Below are 14,989 nucleotides of genomic sequence, written 5' to 3'. Positions count from 1 at the left end.
ATTACTGTATGTTTGTATTATTGCATCTGCATACAGTATTGTTATTTGTTGCATAATGCCTACTGACAGTAGAGCGTATTTCTGGCTTTGTTGTAATTGTTTGCTTTCTTTTTGTTTATCTGAGCCTATTTCGTTCAAACACTGACATTAGCACATATCCCAGACTACTGAGTAGTTAAAGGTTACTTTAATGATTAAAGAAGGGACAACGTTTTTGATTGCTACTGTCAACTCATACACTGCCGAAGCAGTCAAATGTAAAATAAACTGCCATCCTGCCTGTGATAAACCCACTCTTTTTACTGTATCCCAAATACGTCTGGATTAATGTGCAACAGTGCACTAGTAGTGTACAATGTACATACTTGCTTTCAATACAAAATCATGCTGGTGATAAAACTAGAGCATCATAAATGGATTAAAATGGATCTATTTACGCAAGTACTGTACACATTGGATACAGTCAATCATACCAACGTCAAGATTTCATTTTAAAGAGTAAAGAATATTCAAAGGGATGCAGAGCGATCCAAATTTGACCATCGCCTAGCATAATAGGCATTGCAGGGACTTTTTTGAAAAGGGGAGAGGGGCCATTGTGTACCCCCCCCCTGCGTTCTGCAATTATCAATTCATCAATTGATAGGGCAATTTCATATTTTTATTATAGTTTGATTTACAACGAATGGCACGTTGAGTGAAATGTGAAATACATCATAACGAGCGCAGCATCGCAAATCCCAATGGATATTGTGAAGTAGTAGTAAACAGCTGTGCACCGAAGAACAAGACTGCTAGTCCCATACTCTACAGTCTACAGTAATCGTTATTAAGTTATTCGTCTAGTGTCGTCCAGTCTACCGAGCCTAGCATAAACGTTAATAATTATTATAATTTGAGAATACACAATGTTACAAACTGATAGCGTTCAAAAATGTAGCGTCGGTAAAGCGATATGGAAACACTCATGTCAAGATACTTTTTAGTTTAGTAGTGTTAGTATAATCTTTCTATTTCAAAGCTGAATACTCCGGAGATTTGACTGTTGCACGCAGGATAATATTAGTACGGGTAATAAGAGTATTGCGAATGAGTTGGGATAGTTATCATTTTTTACAATATTGTGTCTGTCTTGGGGCTAATAACCCGAAGTGGACCCTGATATATCTCAAATACAGTAGGTATGCTACAGCACCGTAGAATCAGCGGTGAAAAATAAGGTGCTGGAGGATTGAAAATGCCTAATTTGGTTGTGCTGTAATTTCAGTCGTCTATTCTCTATCTCTCCTTTTTCGAGGTTGAATTCAATGGCATAAGTAGGGTGGTCAAGGTTAGACATAACAATACGTCGAACAGAAGCGACAGTACCAACTATGGATGGAGAATTCAATGCAGCCAAGTTACCAATCGTCTACTGTAAAGTATCGATGATGATGATGACGGTTGCTGGTAGTCATTTCTACGTCCATTCTATCGTCAAGTTATCAATTTGCAATTTTGAATCATTTTCAAGTCAATAGTGTTCGAGTGCGATTGTCTATACAATGATTGGACTCTTTTCTCTCCTTCTTATAACAGTGGCAACGAAACAAGTCATTGTAGCCATAATACCTTTCAACGGGTTGATGATACCATTCTATGTGATAGTTTGGGCTGAAAACAAGCTTACCTCACAGCACTTTCGATGCCAGTGCTTACGGATGGTGAACCAATCGTCCGATTGCTCTAGCTTACAAGGCGTCCCAGTGCCAATGCAGCATTGAATGCTAACAAAATGCAACAAACTGATGGCGGCGGTACTCTGATCGATTTGGTTTTGGTACGTTGACAAAAATTGACAAAATGCGCTGGGGACTAGTGGGGACGTTTGGACGCAGAATACAGTACTGTAAAACCATAATGAATCCTGGCGATGCTAAACGGCCATACAATCTACTATACCATTTATAACTGTATGACGGCCTTAGTCAATAAACCACCTTCGATACCAGAAAGAATTGGTACAGTACGCCGACTGTCAATTATTACCAATTCTATTATTATTGGGACCCAGGTTGACATTCAATGACGTGACCGGCCTAACGTGGTCAATCACTGTTGCAGGCAGGCTCGCCTTGAAAAATTTTCACCTCCCCAATGAACTCAAGGTTAACGTTGGAAGATTGTAGGAAAATAGGCCCAGTTGTAAACTGGGCTGGAAGAGAGTGTAGAAATGGTACGAGATAGCTTAATTAATGGAGGATAGTTGGTCCTCGGTATGATTAGGCGAACCAAATTAAAGCACAGCAGCAACAACAATGAATGCAGCAAGTAGGCTACCACTGCTACTACGACTACACCGCACTCATAAAGGGTTTGATTGACTGAAAATTCTGTAGCCCACCTACAGTACAAGAGAGCTAAGGCATGTAATAATATCTTCTTGAAGTAGCGTAAAGTATTTGAAGGTAGACGATGATAGAAGGTATCAAGGATTTTATTGAGATACAAGTTATAGGCTAACAATGATATGGTTGTTATAGATAAGGTATTTGAGATAGCAAGAACGAACTAACGAGTTAGCTTACAAGGGTATTTATAGGTTTTAGATGAGATTGAGATGATGTCTTTATAGCATGTCGTCATGATGTCGTATGTTATGAATGTAATGCAATACAGTATTTGAATGGTATACGATAAGTATTCGTATATTAGGATATTACTATACTAGGCATCTTCTATATGAGATCATAATGTTACAAGGCATAGCAGAAATTCCCTTTGAAAATTGCCAAGTGTAGTTTAACCTGATGGAGAATAGCCCCAAAATGAACTCAATATGAAAGTGATAAGAATGTGGAAAAATAGTTTCAGTTGTAAACTGGGCTGGAAGAGGGTGTAGTAATCGTAGATAGCTTAATTAATGGAGGATAGTTGGTCCTCGGTATCATTAGACGAGCCAAATTCAAGCATCGCAGCAACAACAATAAATGGAGTGTGCTACCACTACTGTACTACTACTGCAGTACTCTACACCGCTCTCATAAAGTGTATGATTGACTGAGAATTTAGTAGCCTACTCACAAGAGAACTAGAGATTTGCCTTGAAAATTGTCTATGTAGCTTAAACTGATGGAGAATAGCTCCTAAAATGAACTCAACACAAAAGTGATAAGAATGTGGAAAAATAATTTCAGTTGTAAACAGGGCTGGAAGAGGGTGTAGTAATCGTAGACAGCTAATTAATGGAGGATAGTTGGTCCTCGATATTATTAGACGAACCAAATTCAAGCATGGCAGCAACAACACTGAATGCAGCAAGTGTGCTACTACTACTACAACTACTACACCGCACTCATAAAGTGTATAATTCACTGAAAATTAACTAGCCCACCTACAAGGTAACCAAGGCATAGCAGAGATTCGACTCGAAAATTGCCAAGTGTATTTTAATCTGTTGGAGAAAAGCCACGAAAAGGAACTCAATATGAAAGTGATAAGAATGTGGCAAAATAATTCCAGTGGTAAACTGAGCTAGAAGAGGGTGTAGTAATCGTAGATAGCTAATTAACAGAGGATAATTGGTCCTTGGTATTATTAGACGAACCAAATTGAAGCATGGTAGCAACAACAATCAATACCACTGCTGCTACTGTACAGCACATATGACGTGTAGATATCAATAACTAACTAAAAATTCAATAGCCTACCTACCAGGTAACTAAGGCATAGTAGAGATTCGCCATAAAAAATTGCCAAGTGTATTTTAAACTGTTGGAGAAAAGGCCAAAAATGAACTCAATACCGTATTATAGTTATAAGATTGTAGGAAAATAGTTCCAGTTGTATATTAGACTAGAAGATGGTAAAGAAATTGTTCTGTATTCACCTAAAGCACAGTTTCTCACAACACAGAATTAGGCCAACAAAATAAACCTCACTTGATCCATTGCTCGCTTCTGCAGTCGAAGTACTATGGTACCGTGGCGTACTGAGCCTGATAACTCAACACCATTAAACTGGCATACAAGTTACAGTTAAATGTTATTTCTTACATCATATCCCGCATCATGTGCGTTATAATATCTCCTAATAACATCTTATCTTTAACTTATTGGAGAACAGTCCCAAAATGAGCTCAATATTAAAGTTGTAAGATTATAGGAAAATAGTTCCAGTTGTACATTGGACTAGAAGATGGTAGATAGCTTGATGGAGGATAGTTCGTCCTCCCTACTATTAGACGAACCAAATGGAAGTATAGCAACAACAACAAAGAGCGCGAGTGTGGTAGCATGATGTATATGATTAACCGAAAATTCAGCTGTCTACCTATAAGATAACTAAGGTATAGCAGAGATTCACCTTAAAAATTATCTAGTATATTTTAAAAGTAGGCTAATTTCCCTTGACTATGGAAACAAATCATGAAAGTGGAACAAATACCGTCCACGTAAAATCTGCGTCATAAGCCTCAAATCTCTCTTCAAGAGGTTATACGCGTATGATGTAAAATAGGCCTATCGAATCAGTAATCCCGTCCAGGGTCTGCCATGTAAAAAGTAATAAAGATATTGAGTGTTTCCCTTTTGAATAGACGCTTAAATCAATCAGTGAAATGTATCATTACGGCATACTGTATTACAACATGCCTATGAATCGTGTATGGCAGATTATTTATATTCTAGATATTATCAATACAGGAGGACTTTTATCCAACTGATCTTCGCAACAGAATCAAATCATTATGCTATAAGAAGATGCATCTAAGGTGACTTTTATTCATCAAAGTATGTGGTAGTCATTAGGATAGGTGGTAATTCATTCACATACTTATAAAGTACTGTATACCTTTGTCAAGTCTAGTAGACCGATATAAATCCATCACCCGTTTAAACCGATCATTGATTTAACCTTTGACAACTGACAAATCGCTAGAAATAAGGAAATATCTGCATATATCAGCGTGTGAATTACTCAATAAAGTGTCATGATGTATCTTGATGCAGTAAAGTAACGGAAATGATAAATATGCCTAGTTATTAAGGACATTTCGCTTTACTTCTAGCTTGCATAGGATACTGTGGCATGGACATCTATTCAATAATATAATGACCATAGCTAACAATACTATTATCATAAGCATACATTATAACCTATTTTACTGACAGAAATAAATTAAGACTTCAAAAAATAAAGTATTCTAGCTACCTAAAGTCATTGTTATGAATTAATTAAAGGCTAGGACTTAAAAAAGCATCTACGTTGTTCATAGTAAACTAAATAAATTTTGCTTTATTTGATACACTTACAGCTAACAGCAATGATCAATTACCCATTGGAGTATTTCAAGCAATCTATAAAAATTCCAGCTATGGATCCAATATTGAATATTATGATTGTGAAATTGAACACTTTCAAAGTTATTCCTCCCTCTCTTCATTCAATCAATGCAATAGGCGCTTAAGACTTGAGAAATGTTTTAAATTAGTTGGACATTATTTAAAACAATAGAAGATTCTTTCAGTGTAAAGTACAACTGACTTCTTTTGTATAAAAATCTTATTACTTTTATTAACAAATCTTTGTCATGATACCAACACATTGATTACTATGCCGTTTTTCATTTCTTGAACAAATAAAAAAATAGGACAAAGAACCATTTAATTTTAAAGAAAATGAAAGTGTACTATAAGAAAGTGAAACTGTATTATCCTTGGTGACGGTGATCCGAGCTACTTGCAAAAAGAATACTTACTAATATGTTGTCTTAGAATAGAAAGAAGTGATATCATTATTAATTTAAGCCAGATGGCTATTTCAGCTATAATACATTTTAGAAAGAATAATGTTGCTATTTAACAAATATTGTTCGACAATTGTATAAATTAAATGGTACTCACGTTGATTTTATGTTATTGTGCACACTGAAAGGTGCTTACTTTTTATCTTACATCTATCTTAAACGATTATTCGAGACTACTATGCAGTTTAAATGTTATCTATCATTATCACCTTTATTCAAGTATACCAATGCAATCATACTGGCCATAACAGACATGGAAGATATTCTACGCGTATATTTCTTATTCACATTTATTTACCATAGTTACTACAAACTAATAAACGATACAAGTCTTTATGGAAAAGTATTCATAGATATTCAACTACATGAATATAGTGATGAATAATTAATATTTATTTCATGAAATAAAAAATTGCAACGTAGTTACCATTCCAATCCTTGGTAACGGAATTTAATATGTTCTTGATTGGCGGAAATGGAGAAATTAATTTATCTAAAGCGATGAATAGGTTCTCTTTGTTATCAAGGATTATTTCGATGGGTTATTATAGTACTTTTTACAAAACAAATGAAATTAAATATTGCCTTGATAAAATCTTGTTTCATATGTTCAGTTTGTACTAAAGTTGTGCTTTTTCTTTTTGCTAGCTGCAGTACCAAATCAGTATTCTATACGTCTTAGCTATGCTATATAGATTGATTATGGTAAAGTGAAAATAGCTTGTCTTACTTAAATTATCTGCTAATCTGTTTCGAATGATCATTTCATATTTCCTTACCTACTTAACAAATTTGCCAGGACTATAGTTAGAGACAGCGTATTACCTTGGATAAATCAAACGTTTCTTACTTCTTATTTAGTATTTTAACTCGAAGATTTTGTCTAAAGGTTTAGAGGCAGATATGAGTTAACACAACATGTTCAGTATATTCTCTATACACTTTTAATCGAAATTTTGATCTAGTCTCACTTGCTTTTCAGACACCTACGACAATAAGTGATGTTCATTTGAATCCATTCATGTTAGGTGAGAAGATTAATGTTGGAAACGTGATCAATCCAAGTGCGCTTTGTGTAACTTTACCCATAGACAATTTCAAATTATTTCGTTCATTTTTTCGATTGAGTCATCTAAATTAAGCTAGCATATCATAGTATTTCGTTAGTTTCCATTTTCTCCCTAAAAAATAGAGATTACAATGATCTAAGCTTTCCTTTAGTTTTGCAGAACAAAATAAGATGATTAACTATTATACCAATTGCTATTTTTAAATAACTACGCGTATATCATTTTCCATCAGGTTTGTAGCCTAACAACTAAGAAGGAGAACATAATTCACTTAAAGCCTTGTACGCTAATTAGTAAATAAAATAGCCAATAAAAAGATGGCCAATGGATCGCACTCTACTGGAATACAAAGATGCTTTCACATCCTGCCTCCGCTTGAGAGAAACAATAATATTTGCTCTAAAGGTGCAACTAATCTGACCATGTTAAAATACGGCACGGTGTCAAATTTTCAGTTTTACTCTGCTATATCGTCTTTTCATTCAGACACACTCTTGCCTACACCAAATTTATAGACAAGAAAAAAGTTAGAAATTGCAAAAATCAAGTTTATCTCTATTTCACATCACGTAGATATCTCCTTATATTTTGCATACTACAGACATTATTTGGCAACTAATATTTATACCTTTCTAAAGAAATTAAAAAGACCGAGCTGTTTGTTATACTTTTATCAACATTTCCTAAATATTATCCTTCATGCAGCTATAAACAGGTGCAATAACAATAAATTAATAGCTATGAATTAAAATCTGAATATTAATATGCTGCTGATCAAATAATGCGTTATATTCAGATGCTTCTTTTGTCATTACTATAGTACTGATTTAAAATTGTTGCTGTATCAACAAAAAATATTTACTATAGGAACAGCAATAACTCGGAATAAAATGAAAATGAAATAGTAAACTTTAGATACAATAACAGTTAAATATAGTTTAATCCTGACAGTAGGGAGATATCATGAGAAATATTGCCTTATAGTCATACTTTATTAAACATTGCAACAATACGTTGGTGATATTTCTCTCTCAAAGATACAAGTATAATTTGTACTTTAAATGTAAAAATCTCTTTTCAATAATTGCTTATTTGAAAATCATTACGTAATCTAAAATACTGCAACATAATTGAGGATTCAGTTTTACATCCAATTTATTAATACGGTATTCGAATATATTTCATATCTTGTAATGCGAGTAGATATTTATAATCGAATATCGGTTACAGTCAGAAAACCATAATTATATATAATTGCATCCAATCAGTTTCATGCTAACTATCAAGATATCAAAATAGGATGATAATACGAGTAATTACTGTAGTGTTTTTCTTGCAAGCGATAGCATCCGGCACGTTCCGGCGGAGAATTCAAATAACTCATTTGATATCTGATATTTGATAACAAATAGTATCATGAGCTACATCAAACACTTTATTTATAGTTATGGTGTACATACAGTATGTGAAAATAAGACACATTTTTAATTGATTTGTTCTACGCAAGTATCGTAAGAATAGAGAAGTATCAATATTGACACCAAGTCTGAATATTTATAACCTGCTTTATATCTACAAACGATCTAGAGTACTACAGTATATGCATAGGATTTAATACAAGCATACATTGATATTGAAGCTTAAAATCCTGAGTAAAACGTAAGGCCGTTTACAAAATTGATCAATTTTAAGTACTACAATAGTTATAATTATTTTAGTTACGTAGTTATTATAATACATGGTTCGTACCTTCATTACTGCAATTAGTTATGAACTAATTAAGTCTTGGATTAAAACAGCTAGTAAACAGTTTGCTACTGCATTTACAGATAATATACATTAACGACAACAATACGTATGGTTTCAACTATGACTTATCTTAGAAGTGATTAGTAACTGAACGACAGTAAGTTTAAAGGATATTATTATTATTGCCTCTAACTGGTGATAATAAGAGTATATTATTGTATTGTATAAGAGTATATTATTGCTGCTAGGCCCGCACTATAATAATTATTGTTCTATGTGATACGATTAAATTCTTAATAATAAAAGTTCTCATGTAAATAGTAATTGGTTCCTTGCAGCACTGTATTTTAAAACAATACAGCATAGTATTGATATCTCTGTGTAGAGATATTTAATTCTATGCACCAAAAGTCGTTCCAGAATCTTCAATCTGCATATTAAGAATTAATAATGAGATACGGTAACTACACGCAGGTAGATAATCAAGAATAGATGATAAAGGATTAGCCCATATAGCAAGCGTTATTATAATATGTGTAAATTTTTGGCCAATCAAAAACGAGAAATATCGGTTAAATATCAGCGATATGAATAATTTTAGCCAAACAGATGATTAATTTATGGATAAGAGAGTAAGAAAGAATTTTAGATTCTAGGTATTATTTCAGTGCTACGAAAATGGATCGGTTTATATATATTATTAATATAACAATAATACGTGACTTATAAATTAAATGCTACTCTTTCCATGCGCATTTACCATTAAAAAAGGAATAATTATTGATTTAATGAACTAGTAAAATTTTAGTTCACCTTAACTTAAGGAAGGATAAGATATCAAATCAGCGTTTAATTGATCACAATATCTTAATTCATTTTAAGCTACTAAAAGAAGTATTTTACGAAATAGTGTACAAGGTTGAGTTATAGATGAAGAGCCTTCGATAATATCGTTTTGTTAATAAACGATTAATAAAATTAATTCAAGTATAACTAGCACAAAATGTGAGTTAGCACATCAACGCGTATTATGGCTAAGGAGGACTTTCAAGTCTATCACAATATATCCATGAATTTCTAGTATTTGATATCAAACTTGGTCAGCTTCTCCTTGAACTACTTAGGGAAGAAACCTTTTCCATACAGAGTATCCAATTTAGATAACATTTCGTCATAATCAACATAACATCCCACAAGATGCCTGTAAAGAGATACAAAAACCAATTTAATTATATAGCTATTATTGTATAAACATGTACATGTAAAAACTTGCAAACTGTAGCGCTATACTAATTGTCTATGTTGCTGTATAACGTAGTTCGATTTTATCAGAAAATTTTATCTTACCGAGATACTCGATCCGAATTGAATGCAGATCGACCATGCAACACACGACGATTATTGAATGCTACTAAATCTCCAGGTTGTAATCCTAGAGAGTATTGTAACTCTGGATCGCGAATCTTACGCATCAGTATACTAAATATTCAAAATAAAAAAAGTAAAAACTATAATGTTGACCCCTTACAAAAATGAAACTATTGTATCTGTGATATATGAACTATTTATAGTTCATATCACATGTCAAAATCGAGGAAAATACAACACATGTAATAGCACATACTTGTATGCAGAGTAGAAGGGATTTATAGTTTCCTTCGGAGCCTGGATCGGACCCATGGTTCTGTTATTGACGTGGATTTCCTATACATAACATATCCAAATTGTAAATATTATAATCAGTCTGTTCAGTAAAAGCCAACATAACAATCCCAATTTAATAAGTTTTACTTTTATTCGTAATGCTAGTAGTTACCGAAAAATTGCCATCCTTATCCAAGCAGATAATTGGTTTTGTCTGGTTATAGGTAAACTGCAGTATATTAAGCATTTAGTACGCCGTTTAAGAGCAATATTAAATCAAACAATATAAAATATCAAGGAAAAGTATATCAGGCGAATAGAAGTTACCGATTCAGTTGTCAATTCAAATTTGACTTCGATTGAACATAAAGTGTAAAATGCTGACGGATGATGCTTCTTTAACCAACTAACAACGTGCAGACCATCGACAAAAAAAGTTCGTCCCCCAGGATTACTAACATCGTGGTTGTTTTTTAAACAATGCAACATCTGTAAACCTGTAATATCGTAAGTTTTTTGTTGAGTAATTTCTTCATCATTACTCCAGTGGCTCAATATTCCACCACCTACCTGGTGAATTTTCTCTATAGTTCATGTCCGTATGATGATCTAAGCCGCGAGCTGAAAAGGCTAAATGTGAATTCGGTTTTGGTTCAACTACTACATCAAAGTATTTTCCGTAAGATGTTTCCTTAACATAAGCAATCCTTTCAGCCATATCTAAGATAAAATCTTTCTCTATTGGTGTTCCTACAAACGAATAATTATTTAACAAAATTGAATATTTACATACAGGATCAAATTTGTAAGCATCGGTCTTATGGTGTTAAAAATCACATCTTGGGGAAGAAAAGGACTAACCTTTCACTATAGCTACACCATATCGGTGAATTAGACTTATCCATTTATATAGTGCAACCTCGGATGACTTAATTTCATCATACGACATTACAGGAGGATTTTCCGTAATCGAATGTTGATTCCATTCGATTTCTTGTGGACGGCTATTACGTTTAGAACTTTCACTCGGAATATTGATAAAAAAGTGCCGACCATTTGCTCGTAACCTTGGTTAGACAAATTTAATTTTATATCAATGTTGGTATGCATTATTCCTACTTTAGTAATGACTTGTTTTGGTCTAAAATAGTTTTAGGCACACTATCAATACAATTTACTCACCAATGACTGTCATAAACACTTTCATGTTGATCGTTGTCCCAAACGACTCGAACATGACTACCTTCATCGACCATCTCAATAGCTTGTGGTTGTAAGTCTAAAGGCACTCGAGTTATATCAAAAAGTTTTTGTCCAGTGTGTGGATGCTTGCATTCAGAACACTGGCAATTGTCTCGTAACTACAGTACATAGGAAAGGATAATAAATTAGCAACCTTTTATTAATGCTTATAATATTCTGCTAGCATTATAATCTTACCCATAAATAGTTAATATCGGCTGTTAAGCTGTCATTCCAAATAACTTTTGTAGATGAAGCTGTCACAGGGAGTACATGAGTAAAGCGATATTGTGACTTTCCATGAAATGTCGACGCTGCAGATGAGGCAAATGTACGTTTACATTGCAATCTAGCTGTAGTTACTACAATAGATGAATGTGTAAGAATATCATGATTAACCGAGTTTTACTGAGAAATTAATCATACAAAAGCATGATTTTACAAGTAGAGTGCAATGTACACTACTTAAATACAAAAATCTAGCTCAAAGTTCAATTAGGTAAATTGATTTTTGAAAAATTTATAGCGTTTACATTCGCTTCTTATACGATAATAATTTACGATCGTTGAGCTGCGTAAATTCTGAACGATAGCTCTTCACAATATTTACAAGGCATAAATTGATGAAAATTAAATAAAGATTGTTTTCATCATGAATTGGAGTAACATGATGAGTTAATATACTGCAATAGTTTCGCCAGCATCAATAGATTTGCTTCAATCACTCATGCAAGTAACAAACTATCAGATATGTACCGCATTCATCAAATTCATGCTCGCTGATGTATGAGTTTGATATTACATTATGCACGACAGAAAGTACATCCTAGCTCGTAATGATAGTAATTAATACACGTTGGGAATCTGACAATAGAAGACGCTAATTTGAGTTCAGAAAATAACTTATCTTCTTCACTGTAAACATAATTACATCCAAATTACAATAGTTTAAATCGATACTTTTAAAGTTGTACAGTTAATTCTATCTTTCATGCTAAGCAGATACAATCATTTATACTGGTATTGAAAGCCATTTATTGTCAAAATCTTACCACTATAATTGTTTTCTAGCAGGCAACGTCCTATTAGACGGCGAGCTGTACTTGATACAAAGCGTGTCAGCATGATTCGCTAGTTTCAGTTGTTTTCTGTAGTGAGAGAAAATTTAATTTAATCCAATATGTCAAGTTACAGTGACATTTCAATCATCAACCACGGCAGTACAATCAAGAGCAGGCACCAAAATTGTCGCACTAACGGGATACAATATATTGACAAGTGTAAAATGAAAATTTTATGAATTCATTTTAGGCATACGAATAGAAAAAGGGAACAATCCTCAAATAGTTAAGAGTAATAAAATTGATACTGAATTATAGCATTAAGAAACTAGTAAAATTAAATAAAGCATCGACTTAGTGGTCCATGATACAAACATACAGTTTAAATACGGTTGACCTTTTTACAAATTTATTCTTCCTGTGAGCTTAATTTGAACCAATTTCAATTGTTACAGTCTATTTAATGTGCATTAAATTAAGTAGAAGGTTGACTATATACCGACTATATACCTATTAAAGGTACAAGGTAACAAAACTTAGTTTACGTCACGGTACACGGTATAGGCTTATATCTATTTTTGGAATACCAATTACTTAGCCCTAATGCAGACTATAATATAAAACAATCGTTTTTAGGGGTATTCTGGTTGTGGGTGCAGCATCATTTGATTTTATTATTTGATGGGTACAGTAATTGCAGGACTACACCTTTTCTGGAGTCGTTCCTGGTATTTATAAAGATCGTTAGGGGAGTGCTCCATTGATTGGATGCTACTCTGCGCAAGCGATTATGTAAAACTGTAGATTATTACAGTTAAATGAAATAATTAACAACCAAACTGATAGCATTTAAATATTACATCGCACTAGTGTCAAGTATTCATGATTTAGAAAATCGCCAATTTTAAGCATTGCACGGGGCTAGTGTCAAGCGTTATTAGAATATTAGAAAGTTACTGATTTTAAGCATTGGATCATGTGCCACGGCTAAGCGTTATGATCGGCTCAGCAATTATTCATTAATGTAAACTGGAGCATTGCAGTAACATTAATTTTAATTAATTACGCTTGAATCTTGCATTATTGACGTCGATTTCAAATATTGCATCACTGTGCTACAGTCAAGCGTAGTATGCATATTATTGGCGTAGAATTCGTTAATTAGCTATAATAATAATAATAATATTTTTCTAAAGAATTAGTAATGCTATGTACGTAGCCGATTGTCTTCACTTGATGGTGGGTATAACTGAATTACTAGAGATTTACGAAACTATCACATCACAGATTTTTACACTTAATTTAATTAATACGTGGGTATTGCATCATATTAACGGAATTTATTACATACTTTCTTCTGCTCCTTTCCCTATTGACTACGCCTTGTAAAAAATAATTCAGAATTGAATCTTATGACCAGTAATACCGTGAAACTATCTTTAATACTTGTTGTTGTGTAATGAAGGAAAGTTGCAATCGTGAAGCGATAATTACAGTAGTTAGTTATCGAAATGCTACGGAGTGTGATAGAGCCAATGTCATTGAAATGCAGTTTCATTGGCATCTAAAAGGAATTACACGAGGGTAAATCAATACCGTTGCCATTTACTTGAATTAACACCGTGTAAGCCCAATATGTTCAGTAGGTTGTGCAGTTACGGGCCATTTATAACATTGGTTCTATAAAAGCTCAACTATGAGCAATCGTACTTTTGTAAACAAATACATCGGTCTGATCAATTACGCTCTTCTTATGACTACGGTATCCAGTATGCAGTAAAGTAATATTCCCAAGATGGCGCAAGTTCAAGTTGATTATCCTATCCATAACGAAGATAGGCATTGGAAAGTCGGGTAGAACTATTTTTCGCCTCAATCTGCCGTGCGAATCGAACAGTACTGTATATCACACACTGCTGTGGCCTATGAAGTATGTGTTGCATGATGGACAGTATATCAAGGTCTATACGTCTATTTTAATAGTAAATGAAGAGGGCATTTAACAGTGTTTACCATGTAAGATGTTGTAATCGAATGAACTATTTTCATTACAGAGCAACATGCATATTTGTATACTGCATTCTGATACCATCAATGGAGATTATAAAATTGCCAAGGCAACCTGTACGATAGCAGTGATGTACTGTATTGAGGAGGAAAAGTAGAAGCACTAGAATGGATATAAATTAGATATAAACTATTGGCTGTAAAAGTCGCATCCATTTCATCATGCAATGATCATTTTATACAGGATTCTTTTTAAACTTTCGATTGCTTTCAAAAAGAGTCCAATTTCACTAGGTACGGTAGTGGTAGATTATTCTATAGTATACTGTCATCAGGCTTGCTATGAAATAACCGTTTACAGCCAGGTGTATGCAAAGCGCTTGTGGCTCAGTTTTGAAAAACCACTTCTGAACGATATAGTAGGAAAATAG

General features: G+C 33.6%; 1 protein-coding gene across 1 annotated transcript; it reads right to left on the bottom strand.

Annotated features, from left to right (window-relative positions):
* Nucleotides 1–9,720: 9,720 nt before the first annotated feature.
* Nucleotides 9,721–12,615, bottom strand: TRIADDRAFT_61648 (uncharacterized protein; the record flags this gene model as incomplete). Its single annotated transcript, XM_002117580.1, has 10 exons — nt 9,721–9,805; nt 9,952–10,083; nt 10,229–10,308; nt 10,421–10,477; nt 10,576–10,745; nt 10,819–10,998; nt 11,110–11,315; nt 11,431–11,609; nt 11,689–11,852; nt 12,543–12,615. 10 exons carry the CDS (start codon nt 12,613–12,615, stop codon nt 9,721–9,723), a joined length of 1,326 nt encoding a protein of 441 aa, XP_002117616.1.
* Between the last annotated feature and the right edge of the window lie 2,374 nt (nt 12,616–14,989).

Source organism: Trichoplax adhaerens, genomic scaffold, assembly GCF_000150275.1.
Source record: "Trichoplax adhaerens TRIADscaffold_26 genomic scaffold, whole genome shotgun sequence".
NCBI classification, from domain to species: domain Eukaryota; kingdom Metazoa; phylum Placozoa; class Uniplacotomia; order Trichoplacea; family Trichoplacidae; genus Trichoplax; species Trichoplax adhaerens.
Note: the sequence above shows the minus strand (reverse complement) of the source record. Positions and strands in the feature narration are given on the sequence as shown.